Source organism: Manis javanica, chromosome 1, assembly GCF_040802235.1.
Source record: "Manis javanica isolate MJ-LG chromosome 1, MJ_LKY, whole genome shotgun sequence".
Taxonomy (NCBI): domain Eukaryota; kingdom Metazoa; phylum Chordata; class Mammalia; order Pholidota; family Manidae; genus Manis; species Manis javanica.
Window position 1 is genome coordinate 223,572,013 of NC_133156.1, and position 25,189 is coordinate 223,597,201.

Consider the following 25,189-nt stretch of genomic DNA (forward strand, 5'->3'; position numbering starts at 1 on the left):
TTTTGGAATGCAAACTTGCCCAGGGGCTCCTTGTAGGCCCCTGACACCTGTGGAGCATGGACATTCAAGAACACTGTTGAATAGCTTAAATAATACAGAAAACAGTTTTTAAAGATTCATTCTCAGTATTGTCACTCCAAATAGGAATTGTATCATAACATAGCTACAGTTTTATATTTTACAGCATAGAAAGTATGTGCTTTGGAATTGAGCAAAACAGGGACCATGAGCTATATGTCACACAGGTCATCAAAGCTCTCTGTTGGCTTCCTTGTCTGTGGAGATGAGCAAAGCACCTAAATGAGCTGGTACACAGTAGGTGCTCCATAAATGTGAGCTCTCTGGTCCTTTTACCCTATTTCATAAGCATTTTTCCTGGTGCTGAATTGTCATAATTACCATTTTTAATGTGGCTTAACATTCCAATGAGAAGATCTATTATCACCTACTGAACTTTTTCCATATTATTTGACATGTATCTTGTTTACACTTCCATGCTATTAAAAATAATGCTGGAATGAGTGTATGTATACTCCAGCTTTTTTCATTTTCTGGGTTATGTCCCTAGGATAGATTTCCAAATTGACTCAAAAGGTATGACTATTTTCAAGACTCAAGAATCTGATTTGCCTCTTCAGGAGCAGGAAACGGCTGAGTGGAGCTGGAGAGCAGGTTCCAGGCAGTCTTGTAGGTCCTAAGGCCATGAGAGGCTCTGACTCAGGTAAGGATTTGGGCTTTAGCTTGGAGGTGGTGGTGTTGGTGGGGAGAGGGGACCGTTATTTGAGGTTTGTTAAATAGGAGGTGTGAGAGCATGAGAATCGTGTATTAGGAAGACCAGTGAAGAATCATCTGGACAGCTGAATTTGAATTTAGAGAGAATGAAAGAAGGAACGCAATCAAGAAAAGGAGCAGGAATCAAGGCACAAGAGAAAAGGGTCAGAGTCAAGAGGTGGCAAAGAGGAGAGAAAGGAGAGGCTGGATGGACCACACCCTGAATAGAACAGCACGCAGCCATGGCCGACGGCAGAGAGGGACGCAAAGTCCAGAGCTTAGAACTAGTGACAAAAATGGGAAGCCCTCCCCACCCCCCAGTGGCACTTCACCAGCCACACTGGTCCTGGAAACTGTATTAGAAGCTCATTCCACTGCTGTGGAATGACAGCATCAATAATGTCATATCACCAGAGGGTCATGTGAGGTTGGGGATCAGCCCTGAGAAAGGTGAATCGGGCCAGTCTGAAAACAGCCCAGTAAAATCAATGCACTTGAAAACTGACTGAAAATCTTGAGGGCAAACAATGGAGAGGAGCCTTCCAGCATCAGCATGCTCTTCTTCAGATGGCTACTGGTCACAGGCACAGGACACACTCACCATGATGTCTGTAAACAAAGGAACGCTGAGTGAAACTTGGCCGACTGGCTGGAATGGATTCGAATAAATAATTTAAGTGCAAACTGCACTGGCATAATTTTGAAGACTAGGTGACAGGATGGAAAACTTCCTAGGATAGCGTGTTTAATGAGAAAAGTATGGACTAACTGGATCCACAGTATGGCCCACACTGTGGAAACTATGATTGATTTAGGATGGGTATGCAGAGAAAATACCTTGACCTGTTGGGAATGTCAAACCTCAGTAAATTCTCTCCTTTGTTTCCATGTCCATGAGCACTGTGTGGGTATGTGCAATTACACCCCACTGCGCCCCACCGCCCTTCTACTTGTCCATAAGGCCGATTAGCAGGGTGTGTTCCCCCCTACCCTCTCCTCCTCTTTCCTGCTCCCATGTTCACTGTTCACACCGTTGTTCTTTCCTTAGTTACTTGTTGGACAGTGGTCCATTCCCACTCCTGGCTATGGAGGGGCACTTCCAATTTAAATGATGTTACCTGCGGTTCACCACATTCCTGCTCCATTTTTGATCCCAGCTCAGCCATCACTAAGTCCTCTAGGGTCGAATTTTAGAATCATCATAAGCCTTTTGGTAACCACTGGGGAAAAATCTGGTATGGAATCTTTCATAATTTTTATTTCAACATGCTTTGAAATTAGGAGGAGAAAGGTACTGGATAAGATACACTGCGGCCACCAAAACAGTAAATGGTTTCTTTTCTCACTTTAATTTACATGACTCCCAGCTATTCCCAAGGCCAGGGCCTCCTTGCCTAGTTTAGAAAGTGACTCTGGTACAGATCATACAATGAATCTTTATTGTACTCCTTGCTCAACACCCAATATTCAAATGCTAGCAAATCTACAAGCCTTTAAGCCAATTATCTTATTTTTGTGCCCCAAGATGGGTATAATGAACATGGTTTGAGAAAAAAATGATACACTGAACGTTCTGAGTTTTCCTCAAGTCTGCCCTGAATCAGCTTGCAGGTGAATGCTGTCTGTGTCTGTCATCTTCACATTGTTATTAATGTTCTGGTATTTTCAGAGTTCATCACAGCCTGTTTGATAAAATCTAAGTTCCAGCTTCTCACATAGGAAGTGAGAACAAAGATCAGAGTAGAACACAGCTGCCAGCTTCCTACAAAATAATAACAATAATGGCTCTACGCACCACCTCAGACAGAGGGGGTAGCAGTGCACAGGAGCCTAATCCTGCATGCATGGGCCAGGAAAACAGGACTGGGAGAAAACCGGGGGTAATAAGGGTATTTTTCCTCCCCTTGGCTCAGAAATCCCACTCTCCATATTTGCACCTGCTTGTATACACAGGGAAGCAGATAAGAATGGATGGGCATTGGTGATGGGGGAGTCTAGTAAACATAATGTTCCTCATGTAATTGTAGATTAATGATACCAAAATAAAAATAAATAAATAAATAATAAAAAAGAATGGATGGGTGGCTTTGTTTGGAAGCAACCTAAATGTTCATCAGTGGGGACTGGCCAAATGAACCAGTGAGCCTCCATGCAACAGACAAGGGGCAGCAGCTGATGTGACTAACGTGGGGCTATGAGCACTGCCCCCCCACGGCTTTCCAAACATGCTGTCGATTAAAAAGGAGGCTGTACATACTAGGTGCTCCATAATGGTATGGCATACCATTCGTGTCAAACAAACCCTCAGAGGCCAAGCAAACATGGTGTATATCTAAGTATGTGTACAACATAGGCTGCAAATGCATGAAGACAGACCCGTAAGGATACACAGTACAGAGTTAGCAGTGGTACCTCTGGTGTGGGGACTGGGGCTGGAGGCCTGGGGATGAGGGTGTGAAGTGGCCACTATGGAAGCCACTAGCCCACTTGTGGCTATGTAAATTAAATAAAATTTAAAATTCAGTTCCCTGGGCACACTAGTCCCATTTTATGTGTTCAACAGTCACACATGGCTACCATATTGGACAGCAAAGATATAGAAATTTGCATTGTTGCAGAAAGTTCCCTTGGACAGCTCTAACTAAAGAGTTTAAGTTTTTATTTCAACTTCCTCCCCCAACAGAAATGTTTTATATATTAGTCATTTAATTTAAAATAAATATAATTTTACATGTTTCTTTCATTTGTCTCTTTAGGATAAAACTCCACCTAAGATCCGATGGGAATAATTTTCTGTTCAAAGATTTGGAATTCAAGACTTTACACACACACACACACACACACACACACACACACACACACACAGTTTTCTGTACTTGCTCATACTGGTTCTTGCTGGAATTTTGACAGACTAATTAGTGTGTCGAAAAGTTGCTGGTTAAAGGCCTGGAAGCTATTTCATTTATTCATGCATGCCCACATGCAGATACGCAACAGAAATGCCCCGAGCACCTCAGAGCCTGGGGAAGATGAGGAGAAATGGAACACACCAATCCCGTTCCCCTGGAGCGACGGCATGTGCTCAGCAACCATAAGCAAAAGTAAGTACAAGTGGCTTTTAGTCAGAGAGCCAGCACATGGTACTGCTGAGGGTGGACATGTCATTTCAGTGTAGATGCTTCCCTGCAGAAAGAGATGACATGCTGAGGGAGACGGGAAGGGAGGCGTCCCAGGCAACAGGACCAGCATCTGCAAAAGCTCCAAGGAGCTGAGTCCCAGGGAGGACTGTGAGAGAAGGCAGCTGGCCAGGCTCTGGGTCGGTTTGTGAAGTGGGAATGTTAAGGAAGGGCCCTCAGAGCCGGGCCAGGAGGGGAGAACTGTCATTACTAGTAAATGACAGCCTCCCTTGCCTTTATATTGTGCTTTAGAAATGTGAAGGTTCTACTTGCTGTGGATGGGGATGGATGGGTGGGGTGTGGTCTGACCCCCCAGGCTGCTAGGGATATGCCTCCCTGGCAGAGGAGCAATGCAAGGCCCTCGACTAGAAGTGCCCACATGTAAGTGGGACCGGTGTGGGGACTCACACTGGGGGAGTGTGTGACCTGACGGGCAGGCCACAGTCAGTCTCTAGCCCACAGTGAAGTAGAAAGGAAGTGGAAAGGGGCTTCAGAAGGCTTCTGCTTGATCTCACCCGCCCCAGAGCCAGACGATGACATCTGGGATCAGAGGAGAGGTGGGCTACACACAGGTGACACTCAGCCTCTCCCCCTCCCTTCCACATGAAGGACCCCAAAGAGCAGAGGGAGTGGAGGGTTTCCCAAGGGAGACCCTCATACACAAGGAATGGCAGAGCCTCACAGCATCTGCACAGCAAGGGCCAACCTAGGCCTGTCAGCACGGACGGAGGCCAGGACCCAGAGAGCGCCATGTCATGGCACTTTGGGAGGTCGGAAGAGGGGTTCAAGTAGTGAAAATGGTCAAGAGAGGAAAACACTGAGAGCTGGCAAGAAGGCAAAGGCAGAGGGCTTGGCAGTCAGGCCGCCACTGGTGGCTTTCTGGACAGGTACTCAGTGGAGGGGAGACACTGGAATCTCAAACAGAGCAGGTAAGTGGGGAGACCCTCAGGGAGCAGGAGTGGTATAGTCCATGACTACTGGATTAGAAGCACCATAAAATACTACATGAACCATTTATTTAACAACAATAACGGTCGTGGCTGGTTTGTCTCTATATGGATCATGGCGGACACATTGCTTTGAGAGGCTCAGCCCTTACCAGGTGTGAATACCTGAGCAGCCACAGACTGCTTCCCACATCAGAAGCAGTGCCGGCTCCCAGGCCAGTGGTGAGCTTCTGAGGGGGCCCTGACATCCTGCGCTTCAAGTACAGCCCTAAGACCCTAGGTCTATTTTATGCAGCTTAGATGATAGAATGACCATTAACAGAGCATTGTTGGTAATATCATAATTTAATTCATACTACTTCATAAAGCTTGTTTATCAGTTTAAGTGACATATTGGTTACATTTCGGGAAGGACGTACAGTTCACGCTTGAACAGCAGGAGAGGTTAGTGACACTAATTCCCTCCCTGCACAGCTGTAAATCTGAATATAACTTTATATTCGCCAAAAAACATGACTACTGATAGCCTACTGTTGACTGGAAGCCTTGATGATATAAACAAGCAATAACATCTTTGTATATGTGTTATATACTGTATTCTTATAATAAAGGAAGCGAGAGAAAAGAAAATGGTTTTACAAACTGTCACATATCTCCAAAATTTTTCCAATATATTTAGTGAAAAAAATCCACATATAGGTGGACCCATGCAGTTCAAACCCAGTTGAAGGGTCAACTGTACTTTGTGGACCTTTTAAGCCCAGGGAATTCTAATAAATGCAAGTGCAGCAGGGAAAAAACTTTAATGATCATATGTATAGGAAGGTCTTCTGAGCCCATTGTGGGAATTCTTACATCTGAAATTTATCCATCTGAATACTGAATACTACTCATCATACTGAGGCATTTGATTCTTTTTTTTTTTTAAGAACACATAAGCTATGGGGGATAAGAAGCCAAATAACTCCTGCCTGAAGAGCCTGCAGCACAGTCAATAGAATCTATCACATGAAAACAATACAGTGTTAGAAATTTCACTGGTGATTTGGTTTAAGTTTGGAGCTAAGAACTAAAAATTAGAATTTAGGATTTACAACACACTTACCCTTTCCCCATTCTCATAATTTGTCCAGTTTCCTACTGTAGTCACCAGGCAGCCTATAAAAAGCAGGGTTACTCACCTCTAGCTTTCTAAGTGAACATACAGTATCAAATATAGAAACCAGAGGAAGCTTCATTGTTATGCAGCCAACCTGATTGGGGGCAAGTGCCAGTGCTTTAAATATATAGAGGGACTAGCAGATTTAAAATGCAGACTGCTCAAGCCTAAGAATCCAAGATCAATCATTCAAAAGTCCAAATATGTAATCAGAGAGTCTGTCACAGCATGAGCAATGGTGCCAGAGCACAAAACAGGCACCATGCCCAGAGCTGCTACAACATAAAGCCAGGACCTGAGTGGTCATGGTGCCAGAGGGAAATGTCAGAAGCAACACTCTTGATATGCAAAACCGAATCAGGAGCAAGCATCAGAATTCTGCAAAAATGCAAAAAAGTCCTAGGTTGAGCCATACTGAAAATGCCAAGTAAACAGCAGGGCAAGCACAGCCAAGACCCATTTTCAGTGAGGCGGTTGTAGTGTGCATGGACATTCTGGGTGTACCTGCATGAAGAAAAGAGTTTCTCCAGCAGGTTCTGCCCACTGGAAGAAGCAACAATCAGACCCTAAGAAAGCCGCTGGAAAGGGAGAGCTCCTTAAAAAGCTCTAAATGAGAAGTGGAGAATGCCTCCTTTGAAGCAGACCCTAATGGTAACTGCTGTGTTATCATTAAAAATGATGTTTATAGAAAAAATGTATTGCAACCTCTCCTGTTAATATCAACATCAGCTAACATTAAGTTGTCATTATGCATCAGGAGTCGTTTGAGGTAATGCATGATTTTTACTTAATCCTCCCAACACTATTGAGGTGGGGTCCGCTGTCTCTGTCTTACAGATGAGAAAAATGAGGCTTAGTGCAGTTAAGTCACACTGTTACAAGGAGTAGCTAGGATTCCATCCCAGGCCTGTCTGACTTCAGCGTTTTCACACTTAACTTCTGGCCTGCAAAGGAGACCTGGAGATTTATTCATTTCAATGCATCATTAGAAAAAAATCCAGTTTTAGCCAGGGAGCTAGAGGTCTTTGTGCAGAGAGGTCACAAGCCGGCACATTGAGAAACAGGTGCACACGAAGGCATTAAAGGCTATGTATTCTTAGGAGAAGGAGAGCACTGTGGGCTGTGAGGTCACAGAGGCCCGTTAGAGGAAACAGAAAAATCAATCATGCACACACGCCCGGCCCTGCCCAGCCATCAGCCATGCCTGCGTTGGTGCTGAGGTCCAATAAAGCCGGGCTTTGTTTTGTCATTTAAAGTCCCATGAGAGTCAGCAATGCCAATGACAGTGCTCAGAAGGCCTTACACCAGATGGCCCTGCTTTATGGGCCCTCTGCCCACTGCCCTGCCAACATCATCAGCCTCCCAGCTGTCAGTGAGGGGTTGGACTTGCCAGCTTCCTCCGCTGTCTGCTCAGCACTTACTTCATCTAGCAGCAAGCTCCGCTGACCAGCAGCTCCCCATGATCCATTTTACTGGGGTGTGGAGGACTGTCCCAGGCTGTGGGTAAGACCCCTGGTGCCAGCTGGCATCTAGCTGTCTTGTAGCACACTGACTGCCAGAAATGCAAAACAGACCCAAGATTGCATGCGTTTTCATGTTTTCTTCTTTTCCTGTGTCTCCTACTGTCTTATTGCAATATAATTAACACGCAATAGATGCTCAGATCTTAAGTGTTCAGTGCCTTGAGTTTTGACAACTGTTTATACACTTGTGTCATCACCAACCAAACAAGAGATAGGACATTTCAGATTCTATTTCCGTCCAAGCCCCTCACCCAACCACTATTTGATTTCTAATATCTACCATCATAGACTTGATTTTACATGTATTCTTGCATAATCATTTCTAAAACATAATTAGAAAATCCTAGATAATGATCCACAGGTCTTTGAAGATGAAAAACACTTTTAATTATATTCACGTTCCTACATTAAAATACATGCTCACTATAAAAAATGTGAAAAATACAAAATATGTTTTAAAAGAAAATTGAAAAATCATCTGTGATTCTATCACCCAGAAATAACCATTATTAGTATTTGTACACATGTGTTGATTGTAGGCTGGCTCCCTGGTGTGCCATTAGCTTTTTTGTAAATAAATAAAGCTTCCTGCTGCTCCCCTCGAGGTGGGCTACTTAAGAGTTGTGTGATGTGAGCAGCAGCTCAATCAAGAATCAGCCTGCAATTCAAGGTGCCAGCACTTGTGTTTCACTTGGGCCAACATCTGAATTCACTATTTATTTTCTTCTGCAGAGTATGCCTTGTACATTTTTTCCCACTGGCAAACAGGTGGACCTCTCATGGCACCTGTTTCACTGCTCAGGACAACAGCAGCTCCTTGGGATATGCCCATCACCCAGGGAGAATGCAGATTTTCCATGAACTCAGACCATCCCTGACATGGCTTCCAAATTTGACCATCATTCCTCCAGGGACTTTCATAAAATGCAGTAACAGACATGCCCTCAGTTTTATTTATATAAATTTTCTTTAAAAAGATGGCACTTTTTGCAAACAGTATGGCTTCTCTCTCACTTACCAACTTTACATTTCCCTGTATGGCCCCGGAAGATGACTGGTTAGCCAGAGACGGGTAAGATTCCTCAAGGGAGGAACAACCTAAGACAGGCACAGTCGCAGGGGGGCCATCAGGTGAGAATTTGGGGATCAACAGAGGTGAGGCTCAGAACCTCACCCCCCCTTCTTTGAGAGAAATCTTCTGCATCCGTGGATGTTTTGCTGCCCTTGTCTAGCTTGGATTAATACTTGGTCCATAGGCACACACCTGATCATCCGATCATCTACATTTGCCCTCTTACAGCACTAAACTATGTTTTCTACCTTTATCTTGCATCTACCTACCACTTCAGCATTTTATTAAAAATAAAAATAATAATAATAATAGGAGAAATGTGGGATCAACATATAAATCAAGTACAAAAATCAAACGAATATTCATATTTGACCTGATTGTTTATAGGTCATAATGCATGATCAAAACCGAAAGTTTCTGTGATGACTGCCCTTGTACTGTTCACCATGTAAGAATTTATTCACTGTGCAAGAATTCGTTCACCATGTAAGAACTTGTTTGTTATGCTTCAGAAGATTGGAGACTGACGAGAATTAGGCTTAAGATGGATTAATGATTGTACATTGAGCATTGACCCCCCTATACTGAATTTTATTGTTGTTAACAACCATTTGATCAATAAATATGAGAGATGCCCTCTCAAAAAAAAAAAAAAAAAAGATGGCACTTTAATGACATCATTAATTTGAATTGGAGGAGTTTTCCAGAGATCCAAAGAATATGATGATGTCAGTTTCTGGGTCTCCATTTATAAAATACACCCCTGAGCAATAAGGTGACTAATGAATGCTAGGCCATCAGCCAGGCCTGATTTATGCCCTTGATAAAGGTTATGATCAGCTCTGAAAATGGTGTTGTGTGTGTGTGCAAACTTTTTAAATGTTACGGTAAAATGTACATAACATAAAATTTGCCTATTTATCCATTTTAAGTGTATAATTCAGTGTCATTAAGTACAATCACACTGTTGCGCCACTATTCTCCACTGCTCATCCCCAGAGCTCTTTTTTCATCTTGCAAAACTACTCTGTACCCATTAAACAACAGCTCCCTTTCCCTATCCCCTCAGCCCCTGGTAACCTCTATTTTACTTTCTGTCTTTATGAATTTGATTCCTCTAGGGACCTCATATAAGTGGAATCATACAGTATTTTCCTTTTTGTGACTGACTTATTTTACTTAGCATAATGTTCTCATGATCAATCCTTGTTTAAGACTAAATAATATTTCATGGTAAGTATATCCTACATTTTGTTTGTACATTTATCTGTTGATGGGCACTTGGGTTGTATCTACTTTTGGCTATTCTGAATAATACTGCCATGATCATAAATTTACAAATATCTTTTTGAGGCCCTGCTTTCACTTCTTTTGAATATATACAGAAGTGGAAATACTAGGTCATATGGTAATTCTATTTTTAATTTTTTGAGGAACTGCTATACTGTCTTCTGTAGTAGCTGCACCATTTTACATTGCCACCAGCAATACATAAGGGTTCCAATTTCTCCATATCCTTGTCAACACTTGTAATTTTCCACTTTATTGATAATAGTTATTCTAATGGGTGTAAAGCGATATATCATTGTGGTTTTTACTAGCATGTCCCTAATGATTAATGATGTTGAACATCTTTTCATGCATAGTCGGTCATTTGGCTATCTTCCCTTAAGAAATGTCTGTTCAATAGGTGAGGCTTAGAACCTCACCCCCACTGTTTTGAGAGACATCTTCTGCATCCGTGGATGTTTTGTGCCCTTGTCTAGCTTGGATTAATACTTAGTCTATGGGCACACACCTGATCATCTACATTTGCCCTCTTACAGCACTAAACTATGTTTTCTACCTTTATCTTGCATCTACCTACCACTTCAGCATTTTATTAAAAATAATAATAATAATAATAACAATAATAATAAGGGAGAAATGTGGGATTCACATATAAATCAAGTATAAAAATCAAATGAATAATCATAATTGACCTGATTGTGTATAGTTCATGATGCGTGATCAAAGCTGAAAGTTTCTGTGATGACTACCCTTGCACTGTTCACCATGTAAGAACTTATTCACTATGTAAGAACTTGTTCACCATGTAAAAACTTGTTCGTTATGCTTCAGAAGATTGGAGACTGTTGAGAATTAGGCTTGGGGTTGATTAATGATTGTGTATTGAGTCCCCTATAGAGAATTTTATTGTTGTTAACAACCATATGATCAATAAATATGAGAGATGCCCTCTCAAAAAAAGGGGGAAAAAAAAAAAGAAATGTCTGTTCATAGGAAGAATTAATATGGTCAAAATGGCCATCCTGCCCAAAGCAATTTACAGATTCAATGCAATCCCTGTCAAAATACTAATGGCATTTTTCAATGAACTAGAATAAATAATCCTAAAATTCATAGGGAACCACAAAAGACCACAAATGCCAAAGCAATTCTGAGAAAGAAGAACAAAGCTGGGGGTGTTACACTTCTTGACTTCAAGATATACTACAAAGCTACAGTAATCAAAACAGTATGGTACTGGCACAAGAACAGACCCATATATCAATGGAACAGAATAGATAGCCCAGATACAAGCTCATGCATATATGGAGCCATGAAAACACTGGGAAAAGACAGTCTCTTCAATAACTGATGTTGGGAAAACAGGACAGCTGCATGCAAGAGAATGAAACTGGATCACTAACTCCACACACGAAAGTAAACTCAAAATGGATTAATGACCTAAATGTAAGACATGAAAACATAAAACTCTCAGAAGAAAACATAGGCAAAAATCTCTTGAACATAAGCATGAGCAATTTTTTCCTGGACACATCTCCTCAGGCAAGGGAAACAAAATAAAAATTGAACCAGCAGGATTACATCAAAGTAAAAAGCTTCTGTACAGCAAAGGACACCATCAACAGAATAAAAAGGCAACCTACAGTATGGGAGAATATACTCATAAACAATTTATCCAATAAGGGGTTAACATCCAAAATATAGAAAGAACTCATATACCTCAATACCAAAAAAACCAAATAATCTGATTAAAAATGGTGGAGGGGCTGAGCAGACATTTTTCCAAAGAAGAAATACAGAAGGCCAACAAGCGCATGAAAAGCTGCTCCACATAAAATTATCAGCGAAACACAAAACAAAAGCACAAGGAGGTATCACCTCACACTAGCCAGAAGGGCCACTAACCAAAAGACAAGAAATAACGTATTGGCAAGGAGATGGAGAAAAGGGAACCCTTCTGCCCTGTTGGTGAGAATGTAAATTGGTACAATCACTGTGGAAAGCAATATGGAGGTTCCTTAAAAAACTAAAAATAGAAATACCATATGACCCAGTAATTCCACTGCTAGGAATTTACCCAAAGAAAACAAATCCCTGATGAGAAAAGCTATATGCACCCCTATGTTTATTGCTGTGTTATTTATAATAGCCAGGTTATGGAAGCAGCCAGTGTCCATTAATAGATGAATGGATAAAGAGGTGGTACATATACACAATGGAATATATTCCAGACATAAAAAGGAAAGAAATTCTGCCGATGTGGCAACATGGATGGACCCTGAGGGTATTATGCTCAGTGAAATAAGCCTTGGTGGAGAAAGACAAGTACTATATGATTTCACTTATTTGTGGAATCTGGAAACAAAACAAAACATTAGTAGACTCATAGACACTAAGAAGTGACAGGTGGTTATTTACCATGGGCGAGGGGTTAGGATGGATGGGTGGGGAGGGTGAGGGGGATAAAGGAACACAAAAATTCTCAATCAAAATATAAGTTGGTTACAGGGATGGTAGTACAGCATGGAGAATATAGCCAATTATTCTGTAATATCTTTCTATGTTGATAGATAGTAACTACACTAGTTGGGAAGAGGTTTTAATAATAAGCATAACTGCTGAACCACTGTACTGTATACTTGATACCAATATAAGAGTGTATATCAACAATACTTCAATAAAAAAAAGAAATGTCTATTCATTTTCTAATCAAGTTTTTTATTGTTGAGTTGTAGGCATTCTTTATATATTCTGGATAGAAATCCTTTATCAGATATATATATGATTTGTAAATATTTTCTACCATTTCATGGGTTTCCTTTTCACTGTGTTGATAGTGCCCTATGGTGCACAAAAGTTTTCAATATTGGTATAGTCCAATTAATAATGATGTTTTAAATAAGGGTCCAGGTGGAATAGAAGAGAATAGCACTGGAATAAAACAGACCTGGTTCTTTTCTTAGCTATGCTACTTAATGAACTGGCTGACCTTAGACAAAGCATTTAACTTCTCTGAACTTTATTTGCCCTTATCTGAAAATGGGACAAGGGAAAGGAAAATCCTACCATGCAGGATTTTTGTGAAATTTGAACATACATAAAGCAAGAAGGCACAGGGCTCTTATCCTCGCCTACCCAGCATACTTGTCAGCCTGCATCATGTGATTCAACAGGACCCCAGGACAGACATTGTTTGAATTAACAAAGGGATCATTATCCTCACTTATCAATGAGGAAATGGATGCATAACCAGGTTACATAAAGTACCTGAGACAACAGTGTCTACATCGCCATTAGATCTTTAAAACTGCTTGGGTGCAACCCAGGCCCCTGCTCCCTCAGCCAGGGGACAGAACAGCTGCTTCAAGCCATTTGCAGATGCCAGTGCCCCCAGTTTGTGGATTGTGAAGTCAAATCCGAGGGAGGTTGAGAATCTTGCTACCATTCCATCAGTTTCCCTCCCAGTGCAGAAATGAATGTTTTTGACAAAGCAGAAGGAAAGCGTTGTCCAACGTCCAGCACCGCCCACTCTTCTCCAAAACACTCAGCCCTGTTCTTCTCTGATAGTCCCATCTGGGCGAGAAGAGGCCATTCCCAGAAGTACTGTGGAATAGCTTTGCGGGGAGCTTCTCCACAGTCAGATGTGTTTGCTGCATTTACCAGCTACCAGGCCCAGGCCTGCTTTCAGGACCAGGTGCTTCCAGGAGTTTGATGGAAACAATGGGAAAACCCTCATATTCCTTCCCTCTTCTTCTCTGTCTGTACATGACCCTCAGCCAAGGTTAGCTCCCCTGCTATTCCACACAGGCCCCCATGCTCCAGCATGGAGACTGAAGGCACACAGGGCTGCACGGCAGTTTATCTAGAACGTTCCAGCCAGGTGCTTCTAAGCAATAAGAAACAAACACTGTATGCTCTTGCCTCAAAGGGCCTTTTCATCTTTCTTGTTTTGTGAAAGAAGAATACACATGAGATGTGAATGGAAATCAAAACAAATAATAAATATTTGCCCATAATCATACCACTAAGTGTACTTTCTTTTTGAAGAAAAAGATTGTGACATTTTTGCTGAGCTCCTCAAACCAAGCAGGAAACACATGACAATGTCTAACTACCTTCACCATCTCAGCAGGTAGGCCAACTGGCTGTTTCTCCTGATGAACTCCACCAAAGTCTAGAGGAAAAGTCAAATGGTTATATGCTGGCATATTCTTTATTCTACACAGAATTATGATCAATGTGGGAAGTCACAGTGAGACAATGAAGTACTGCTGCTGCCACTAGGGGTTTCTTTTGGAGATTCCCCAGCCCACTATCATTGGTACCTTAGAAACACAGGCTGCTGGGTTTGTATGTCTGGATATATGAATGGCACATAAAATTACTTTATAGTTCAATGCAAACATCTAAACTCTTACCACATACCAACAATCTCTACTAGATGCTAGGAAAAACAAAGATGATTAAGATAAAGGTTGTGTCTTCAAGAGGTTTACAGATCTAGTGTGTAAAGAAATAAATGACATTTTGTGTGATAAGTAAATGACAAAAAATAACAGCAAAGTATAAGGTACAGAGGGGGCACAGAGAAGGTTTGGTGGGAGGCTGAAAAGCTCTGGTTTTTTCAGCATCCATCTGAATCCAGAAGCTCTAGAAGCATCCCTCCTGCACAAGCAGTGGGAAGCAAGTTGGTGCTGGGAATGCATCACTTTATTACAAGTAGTTCCTTCCTATAAGACATCTTCAGGCAAGGTCTTTATAAATGTTCCTGTAAGTTAGGGATTCTTCCTCACATGCTATTTCCAGTATTATCCTCCTCAAAAGAAAGCTGGGACATGGAAGGAAGTCTTTATGAATAGTTGAAGTGTGGAGGTCTGCCAAGCTAAGAATCTAAGACTCCTGGTTCCCCAACGTTTAAATTTATCTAGGTCCTTCTGTAGGGTAATAAGAAAGTCAGCATTTGAACCCAGGAATCCTAATTCTCAGATTTATAGCACACCACAGGATGTGCATTAGAGTGCTGAGTTTAATGAGCTTAAAAGTTCATATGGGTGCCTGATGAGCATATGCACAGATAGAAAGCTACAAGTAAACTATATAAAAATCCACTAATACTCAGTTTGGAATCTCTCATAGAGAAGTTTGCTGTTTGGCACAGGGCACATGTAATCGCCATCAGGTACAGAAGCAGCACTTCAATTTCACCCCCACGCTCTGTGAATGCTTGCTTAGGAGACAACAGAGAGGACAGACTTCAGCTAGACGCATGACCTGGGGCAAATTATTGCATTTCTGAATCTCCGTGTTCTCGGCTCAACCAGAGAAATAACGACCAACACAAAAGGACTGTGAGAGTTACAATGATGAACAGAATGACATGGAATAACCATTGCTAAATGTTGGTAATGCACAGGAATTTAGCACAGCATAGGGACTCAGATAAAGATGTGTGTCTCTCCTTTTTGTGGTCTAAGAGATTTTATCATCCTTCTAGTGTGGGGATGAGATGGACACGGTCACAGACCACCAATCTACTCATAACATCCTCTGGGAGACAAGAGCTCAACATAATCAGTGTCCCCATTGTCCCCTCTCAGGGGCCCAATCTGACTGGCTGACTTGACTGGGGCAGGTGTCCAACTCGCCAATATTGCACTAGCTCTCTGGTTCTACATTCTTACTGTCAGCCCCTTCTGTCTAATGATTTTAACAGACACAGTCTGGAACTGACATATCCATCCTGTACTCAGGGACTGCCTGTCATGCTCCAGAAGCATCCATAAGAATTGCTCGGATGGTGATAATATCACCTTTGATAGGAACAGTATCCTGTAATATAAATACATGCATTTGGACCTCATCTTGTCTGATGCCCTCACACACAAGGCAGACTAATTTTACAGTGGAGAGATGGGCTCTGAGAGAGAAACTAACTATCCAGTGTCCTATGGCTAGGAAGCACTCACCTGGGGCTTGGGCCATGGTCCCTCTCACACACAGCTCGGTCCTAACCCCACCCATCAGAGGCAGTGATGGCTGCATCCAGACTGGGTGGACCTGAAGACGTAGGGAAGGTGTTATAATTCACAGCCAAACTATCAGAGAACCGGAAGCTCCTCTTCCTACAACAGGTCGCCAGTCTTGTCCTCCTCCGGGCCAAGCACTGACTGTGGAACGACATGTCTTTAAGAACGCTGCCAATCTAGGCATGTGTGTGATGGCTGCACCAGCCCCATGCCACTGGCCCAGCTGTCTCTCGGAGGGGCATGCCCAGGCTTGGCTTTCAGGTCAGCCTTGGCTCCTGCATTCTGTCTTCCCCCCTCATCAACCTGCTCTCCCCACTCCGCTTACTTACCCAGCCTCATCTAGGTCCCCAGGGACCCTTCCCCTCTCTGACAAAGCAAAATACTGAAGGAGGTAAGAAGGCCAAAAGGCAGAGGCTCCAACTCAGAAGTGAAGCTCCCAGCTTCCCTGTTGACCAGCCTGGGACCTTCAGGACTTCACCCCTCCCCTCGGCCCTTGCCTGCTTGTCCCAAACTAACACGTCCAAGTCTGCGAGGTACAGTGACTCTGCAAAAGAACGACCTGTATTCTCTGGAACGTTCAGAAGATTCTAGGCACAGCGGTGTAGGAGGACAGCTGGACCCACGCTCTGGAGCTGGGATGCCTGGGTTTAAATCCCAGTCCTACCACATAACTGTGTAGCCATGGCAGGTTACTAACCTCCCAATGCCTCCATCTTCTCATCTCTCATGGAGACTAATAATCCCTAACACATAGAATTTGGGGAAGATTGAATCAGTTAATACATCAAAAGTGCTTAGAATACTGTTTGGCACATAGTAATGCCCAATGAATAGAAACCAAGGCAATAGTAATTGTACTGTTATTTGAAACACATTTAAGGCTGAAATATGTAAAGGGTCAGAGGTTATAAGAGGTAAATTTTAAAAAATGACATATAGCTCCAGATTCATTCACTCAACAAGGTTTTTGAGCACCTACTCTGTCCCAGGCAATGCTCTATGCCCTAAAAAGGCAGTAGGGAATGTGAGAAATGAGTTCCCTGCTTTCAAGGAGCTGACAGTCTAGTGGGGGACACACATGAGGAAATATTAGATTGTGATAAACGTCTGTGTAGTGAATTAAAATAAACGGCCTCCTCAGAGTATGAAGATAGGAATGGCTTCTCCAGGAAGCCAACTCTCAGAAGACTCAAATTCATCTGTGGAAGGAGAAATAATATCCACAGCTGTGAAGCAAGGCAGGAGCCTCAGAGTCCTGGCTTACGGACCCAGGAAGGAAGCCAAGAGCAGAGGTGGCAGCAATTGCAAAGCGAGGAATCAGAATGCACAAACTTACATTTGAACCAGTCTTAATACTCTACAAACTAATATAGGGTGGATGAAGGGAAGTATATTTTCAAAAGAAAAATCTAATTTAGACCACTATTCATGAAATATTTCCTCTTTTAGGAGGAACTCAGGGAGGAATTTCTCTTAGATCTTAGCATCTCAAGAAGTTGTTTGTCCTAGGCAACTGAATTTTTTAAAACATGGCTGATATGAGTCTTGCAAATGAGTTTTCCCCTTTTTTTCTGGTCTGCAGGAAGCTCAAAATGGAAATTGCAGCAGGGCCTGCTGGTATGCCTTTTTTTTTCCCTGAAATAATTTTATTCTTGGCTTTATTTTTCTCTTTGAACTGTTCCTTTATTGTAGGGTAGGTGTGTTTTTTTGTGTGGTATTAAATCATCTTTAAAACAAGTTAGATTATAATAAATTTACAGTTCAAAGTAATTTAGCACCTATCTCAAAACAAACTATTTCCATAGCTGTTTCTTTATTTTATGTGCCATGAGAATGTTTTTTTAGGTTTCTGTTAGGCTGGAGGAAGAAAAAACAAGGACATGCAAACCATGCAAACAGAGCAGAGAGATACTATAAAAGGGGAACAGACCAGACCCCAAAGTCCATGCCTTATATGGAAAAGGGACAGCTCTTCCTGAATTCCATCCTTCTGATGTGCCAACTAAGACCCGGATGTCAGCCTCCTCCCTCTTGGAAGGAAAAAAGGTTCTAGTTGTCTATGATGTCACCTTTAGCCAATCATATCTCTCCATGCCCCCTATGATAGCTTGCCCACTCCTCCCCCTCCTAACCCCTTATAAGCCCCCACCTCCCTGACTGGGTGTGACTTCCCCAGCCTGTGATAGCCAGACTGCGGAACATCACCCGGGAATTTGCGTTCAAATAAACTACCTGGCCCTTTGTTGCCTCTCTTCGCCTGCTTATTTTGGCTAGAATTTATCTTTCAGTTTCAATTCTCTTACTCCACCTCACTCCATGCCCCAACAAGTCTAATTTTTTAAAGGGGCAAACATCTTCCACGGCACATGGAATATGGAATATGGAATATGTATGGTTGTAACAGGTCCAGAGCTTTCTCACTCCTGAAGCCACCACCTGTGACTGCCACAACCATCTCCTCCTAGCTTTCCTTCACTGTTACATCATCTCCCACCCATTCTACATGATGCCCCCAGCTTCATTTCCCTGAAACATCAACTGAGGAAATCAGCCCTTTGGCAGTTTAAAATCTTCAATGGCTTCTACTATCACAGTGTAAGTGAAAACTCCTTATCCTGACAGTCTTCTTCTCTGTCACATAATTCTCCACCTAAACTCTGCACAAACCCAGTAGCTCCCCTAACTCCCCAGGCAGATCTTCTCTTTGCCCACCTGTATGTATTGCTCACCCTGGTGCCTCTACATGGCAGGCCCTTTCTCCCTTCTCCACCAGCCCTCAGAACCCCACACAATTGCCTGCTGTCCCCTGAAGCCCTCCCAATAATGGTGCCACCTCATACTGATCTCTGCCATTTCAAGACACTGCTTGCTGATTATTTGATGAATAACTCCATTCCACCTTGCAAAACTGCAATTTACTGAATCTGTCTGTATCACTTACATTGCTGCATGTTTTACGACTTCTTTGCCCACTGAAATTGTAATCTTGATGGAAAGGACTTTTATATATCCCCCATGATGTCCTGTCGCTGGCACTCTACAAACTCTTGATAGTTTATGTCTGTTTCTCTTCAAAACACAAAGCATAAAGCCAATGACAAGCAAGCAGTTAATATTCTCAGTAAGTAAAGCACTCATACTCATGCTAATTCACTAAAACATAAATGGTTAAAAAAGTAGGGTGTGTTTAATTTGACTAGAAATATAGAATGCATGTTAAAATGATATGATTTTTCCATCAGATTAGCAAAGATTGGGGGAAAAAATCTCAATATTTAATGCTTTTGAAAATATGGGGAGATAGGTACTCTCATAATTGCTAGTGGGATTATAATTGAACAAACTGAAAACAATGTAACAAATCTTTTAAATATTTATAGGTCTTGATCAAACCATTTAAAAGGCCACAGCCTAAGGAAATATTCCAAAATTCAGAGAAAGCTTTGAGCATCAGGTACTCTTCCTCGGATTATAATGTTGAATCTTTATGTGCAACCTAAATGTACAATAAGGAAAAAAAATTGCATTCAGTGCACTGTTATACAGCCATTAAAAATGGCAGCCAGTGAGTTTTTATTAACTTGCAGGGGAGAATGCCTATATTCTAACATCACATAGAAAAAAATTAAAAGTATGTAAAATGAATTAATTCCAACCACATAAACAAGTGCATGGAAGGAAAGATACCAGAATAGTAAAAGCAGTTATATTTGTTTATGGTTTTCTGTGTTTTCCAGATTTTCTGAAGGGTTTGATCATCAGGAGGAAAAAAGATGCTTTTCAAGTTAGATTTTTTTTTTTGTTTGATACAAGAAACAGTGTCAAAAGCACTGTTATTAAGCTTATGGAACATTAGCTTTTAGTTTTGTTTTTGTGCCCCACCCCACCCCACATTTTTAAATTAAGAAACAGAGAGAAGAGAGTTGAGGAAAGGAAGGGGAAAGGGGGGCAGCCCTCTTATCTGGGTTAATCTCTGCTGTGAGGTGGGCACTGCTGTCTTTGTAAAGCCAGGGAACAGGCTCAGAAAGGCTTGGGTCCAAGGTTACCTAGGGGTGGACCCAGGGTTCAAACCCAGGCTATGAGGATCTTGGGTGCTCCTTCACCATCACGCCAGAGGGGGCAGGGGTTTGTGGCGGGAGCACGGCCAGGATACAGCAGGAAAGAGAAAGGTCAGGGAAAAAGCAGGTAAGGACAAAAATCCTACTGGTGATTTTTATCATAATTTAAGACGTTGGTTTGAGTGAGTAGGATTGTAGATGGTGTTTTCCCCTTTTCCCTTTTCCAGATTTTTCTGTAAGATGATGGTAACTTTTTACTTTTATTTATATACAAAAAAAACTCAGTTTGAATTCACTCAACTGGGAGCAGCAAGAGAAAGAAAACAGGCTCCACTCACCTTGCCCACTCTGAAGGGGAATGAGGGGGTGGGGGGTGAGTAAGGCGGCAAGACACACAGCTCCTGCCTGAACAAGCCATCCGTGGGGGCTGCAGGAGCCTCAAGACTTGAGGGAGGAGGTTGGAGAGAGAGAGAGAGAGTGTGTGTGTGTGTGTTTTGTAGGAGTTGCCTGTGATGAGGAGCAGCAGGAGCTATGGAGTTTTCTGCATGCACCTCAGGGGCCGTATTTTCTCCACAAAAGTCACACAAGTGTGCTTGTACAGAATCTTTACAAAAAGTTGAACGCTATTGCTATTTCGCCTACAGTCCTTCTTAATCACAAAGCATAAAGAAAGGCATGTGTTGAGAATGAGGAGGGATTCATTAGGGCAGCTTTTGCTTCCGTGGGCTCAGGCTGCATAGACCGGTTCTCGGGAAATCCTTTCCAATCACTCTCCTGGCCCGCAGCCCCCATTCTGCAGGGTAGCATTTTTCAGGGAGCTCTGCCTCACCTCAGTGGGTAAGTGGGATACTTCTAGGCAGGACTAGCCTGGCTCCATCCCAGGAGAGAGGAATCAGGAAATTCTAATACAGAGAAAAATAGGAATCCATTTTTTCAGAGAATTTGCCCACAATCTTCCTACCCTAGTACAAAGTGCTTTTATTTTTCCAGGTCCCTGACCAATCTATGTTTATAGGTATAAACAAGACTCTGGGGTCACCTGCGTCCTTTTGGAGAGCCATTTCCAGAAAGTGACTGGGGTTTAGGAATGAGTGGTAAGGAGGCAGCTGGAGCCAGTTTGGGAAAGAGTAAGAGAGAAATAGTCCAAAGGCTTAAGTGGCTAGTGAAGTTGAAGTGATCTGTTTGTTTAAGCTAGGGTGGAAGGTATTGCAAACAGGTGTCTTCAAGAGCTGGTGGAGAGGAACAAAGAAGGATGAAGGTCCTCCTAAGAGGACTTGAAGGAGCCAGGATCTTGAGCAATCCTTCTTGTGAGTGCAGACCTCTTACATGCACGGTCACATCCATTGCCCAGGTTTGAGGTTCACCACAGACCTCGGACGTGGGTGGGCATGTCACCAGTTTCTGCTGAGATATAATTCTGAGGGATGACCCCACTTGTCTAAGGCCACAGAACAGGGAACTGGTTCCTGGATTGAGATGGACTAACCCCAGGTCTAGGATTCTTTCTATCCCTGATAGCACTGTGTCCTCTAGCAAAGACAAGGGGCCCTAATCCTCCATAAATAGAAGGAAAATGGTAGAGGAGACTGAAGAGACAGGAAGATTGAGTTTCAGGGACAGTGGTAGGGTGAGGAGGAGGAGGAAGATCTGCTCAGGATCGCCCAGCAGCTGACGGGGGCAACAGGATTTGAGGACACGAGTTCACAATGGATCAAGTCACAAGGTGAGTGGTAAAGGGATACCTTCACCCAAAGCTCTTAGGTGACTTATGGCTCTGTGTGGAGGCCCCATTGCCCCTCAGTTAATAAAATCCTTGGTGGCATTTTCCTAATGAGCATTTACCCAAGGCACGGGGTAGCAGGGCACTGAGCTAGGAAGCTCCAGGTTTCATTTCATTTCACCCTGTTCCATCTAACTGTGTCACCTTGGATAAATCTTATGTTTCACTTATGGAAAACATAAGAAAATGAGAACCAATATAAGAAGCTTATGATATTATGCTCAGTGAAATAAGCCAGGAGGAAAAAGACAAGAACCAAATGATTTCACTCATCTGTGGAGTATAAGAACAAAGAAAAAACTGAAGGAACAAAACAGCAGCAGACTCACAGAACCCAAGAAAGGACTAACAGTTACCAAAGGGAAAGGGACTGGGGAGGATGGGTGGGAAGGGAGGGAAAAGGGGAAAAAGGGGCATTATGATTAGCACACACAATGTAGCTGGCGGCATGGTGAAGGCAGTATAGCACAGAGAAGACAAGTAGTGACTCTACAGCATCTTACTACCCTGATGGACAGTGACTGTAATGGGGTATGTGGGGGGGGGCTTGATAATGGGGGGATATCTAGTAAGCACAGTGTTGCTCATGTAATTGTATATTAATACCAAAATTAAAAAAAAAGAAGCTTATGAGTGTATGTCTTCCCAACCTCCCTATCCCCATCTTTTTTTCATAGCTCTATTGACTTCTGGTGAGAGAATTATCACATGGACCCTTTCTTTTCATGAAAGTCAAGAAAATACTAATATCCAGGCTGATGAGCCCTCTCCATGGAGAGTGTGCTCTCTCACACCTCAGACAAGTCTTGGCACTAGGCTAGACTCCATAACACTCTCCCATCGAGCATTGGCATGACATTCCTTTGCTGCAGGCAGCTGCCCAGAGGATTCCTTCATTATAATCTTTCTGTGAATGATTCGGGGGTAAGTACCATCTGTTTGCATCTGGAGGAATAGAAACATACGACAAAACAGAAATGAAAATCCGTGGTGGGATTCAAAAATAGCAGCCTGATAAGCTGGCTTCCCAATTCATCTTTCCATACCATCCAACACTTCCCTGACTTACTGCATACAACAGAGGCAGACCAGGACCCCCAATGCCCAGATATCCCCGAATCAGGCATCAAGCTGTCTCAGCCTAAGTGCAATGTCGTGGCCCAGCAGAACTAGGGTTCCTAATTCTTACCCATTCTGATGGGCCCTGTCCTAACTCCTTCCCCACTGCAGGTGCCCTGCAGTCACATGCTTTTGTCAAGTGATCTGCAGCTTCAGGCTGCTCACTCTGCAGAAAAGAATAGGGGGAAAAACAGAGAGTAAGAAAACAGAGCTCTTTCTCTCCTGGAGACTTCACAACCTCCCAGCTTATAAAACAGAACCACCTTGTTACCTTTTCTTACTTGCCAGCAGAACAAGCTCCTAGGTCAACCTCACCTCCCATCCTACTCCTCTCTGACCATCCTATGTCTCAGCACGGTCCAGAAATGCCTATGTTTGACCAACTGGGCAGGAAAAGAGACTGATTAAAAGGCTGAACGTCCCTCTTTCTCTAAATAGTGAGCCCCACTGATTGCTGAGCCTGTGCACCATGTTTTCAGCTTCCTCTGCCTCCACCAAACTTTGTGACTCACAGTCTGTCTGCAGCGAGGCAGCTGAGCAGCCGCAGGGATGCATTTAATTGGGAACTTGCTCTTCTCCCAACACTCTCCCCTCAGGTGTTGCCTGGGCCCCTACCCGGCAGTGGGCTTGGGAAGTGAGTAAAGCTCCATCCAGTTCTTTTGCTGGCCCTCAGTAGCTGCCAGATGCTGGGTTCGGGCGGACTTCTGTCCGTTGGGATCACCTCTCTCCCTCTCTCTGTCTCACAGTCACACACACACAGCTCAGAGCTCTGGCGGCTCTGTAACGCACTTGATTTCTAGACTGGTCTGTGTGTCCAGTGCTCCACTCAGTAGAGCTGCTATGTGGGACCCAAAGCGCTCCCTTTTCTTCACCCACACTGCCTCCAAAACCAGAGGAATGCCTGACCAATAACAGTGCATCATGAGGGTCTGGCTAACTGTTGCATGTCAGTTGAAAGGATGGTTTGGGAAGAGGGGAAGAGAGGTCAGGGGCAGACAGAGGGTGGCTGACTGCCCCCAGCTGCGCCGCAACCCCCGGCAGCGCCTCCTTCCTTCAGCACTACGGAGACATAACTGGAAGTTAGGGAACCTGGGTCCCATGGGCGCAGGGGCAGGCAACGGCCACGTTGATCCAGCGGCAGCGAGATGAGGCTCCCAGAACTGGCTGGCTCCCCAGCGCTGGGCACCGGTGCCGCCTCCCACATCCTCGGGGCCCGGAGCGAGCAGACAGCGAGCGTCTCCCCGCAATCCTGGCCCAGCTTCCCGCACATTACTGCCCAGCACAGCCCGCTTTTGTTATTTCTGCAAATGCTGTCACACGACCACCTCCACCAACACCCCCGGTCTGCCCAGCTCAGAGGGAGACCCAGCCACTCCGAATCACCCAAGGCCCCCGCCCCCCGACGGACCACCGCCCACCGGCTCCAACGCCCGCAAACCACCGGCCCGAAGGACCTCCGAGGACCCGAGTCCCCGGGCTGGGGCATCTTTGTCATCTCAGCACAGACGCGCGCACACAGAGCGACAGAAAGCGCCCAGCCGGCCTCGCCGGGCCCCGCGGGGGGACAATGGTTCGCTCTGCAAGTTTGCAAGCTGGGAGCAGAGCCCTCCTTACCGTACATCTCCGCGGCGCGAGCCGAGCGCCCCCCGGGAGGCCGCGTCGCCGCGTCGCCTGCAGCCAGCCCCGGCGGCTCTCGCCTTTCATTCACAGCCCAGGCGGCGGATGGCGTCTGCCTGCCGAGGCCGGGGCGGGGCGGGGCGCGAGCGGGAGAGAGGGCCGGGGCCGGGAGCCGGGAGCCGGGGCCGGGAGCCGGGAGCCGGGCGCCCCTCCAGCGGCCGGGGCGGAGCGCGGCGGCCAGGCGCGGAGTCGGGGCAGGGCTCCCCCCGGAGGGGAGGAGGCTATGCTAATGAGGCGTCCCGCCTCCGGGCGCGGCCGCGGCCCCCGGCGCCCGCCTGGCTCCGCCCCGGGCAAATTCCCGCCCTCGCCAGCCTCGCCCCGACACCCTCCCGAGAAACCCAAAATTTTAGATGCGCCTTTTCCCAGCCTGTCGCCCAAGGTCCTCGGCGGCGCCTTTTTCAGCTGCAGGGTTCGTTCCCTGGGGGAGTTACCCACCCGAACTTCCTGCTCCTGTCGGACCGCCCTGACCTCCAGCTGAGATCGCCCCAACCCGCCGGCCCTGAGGATCAGCAGGGGCTCTGGAAGCTGCAGAGGCCAGGGGGCGCGAGGAAGAGGACTTGGAGAATAACCCTCCGCCCTCGCTTGGCCTCT

The 25,189-nt window shown here is 44.4% G+C and overlaps 1 protein-coding gene across 3 annotated transcripts in view; it reads right to left on the reverse strand.

The window, feature by feature from the left end:
* The window catches only part of EFR3B (EFR3 homolog B), an 88,042-nt gene extending 63,355 nt beyond the window's left edge, over positions 1–24,687 (reverse strand). For 2 of the 3 annotated variants that reach the window (XM_017651238.3, XM_017651237.3), the window contains exon 1: positions 15,905–15,926. In XM_017651238.3, coding sequence (XP_017506727.3) covers positions 15,905–15,920 — 16 coding nt within the window. In that variant the 5' untranslated portion in view covers positions 15,921–15,926. Of the gene's footprint in view, positions 1–15,904; positions 15,927–24,535 lie in introns of those variants that run through there. The other variant, XM_017651236.3, reaches the window with a different exon arrangement.
* Between the last annotated feature and the right edge of the window lie 502 nt (positions 24,688–25,189).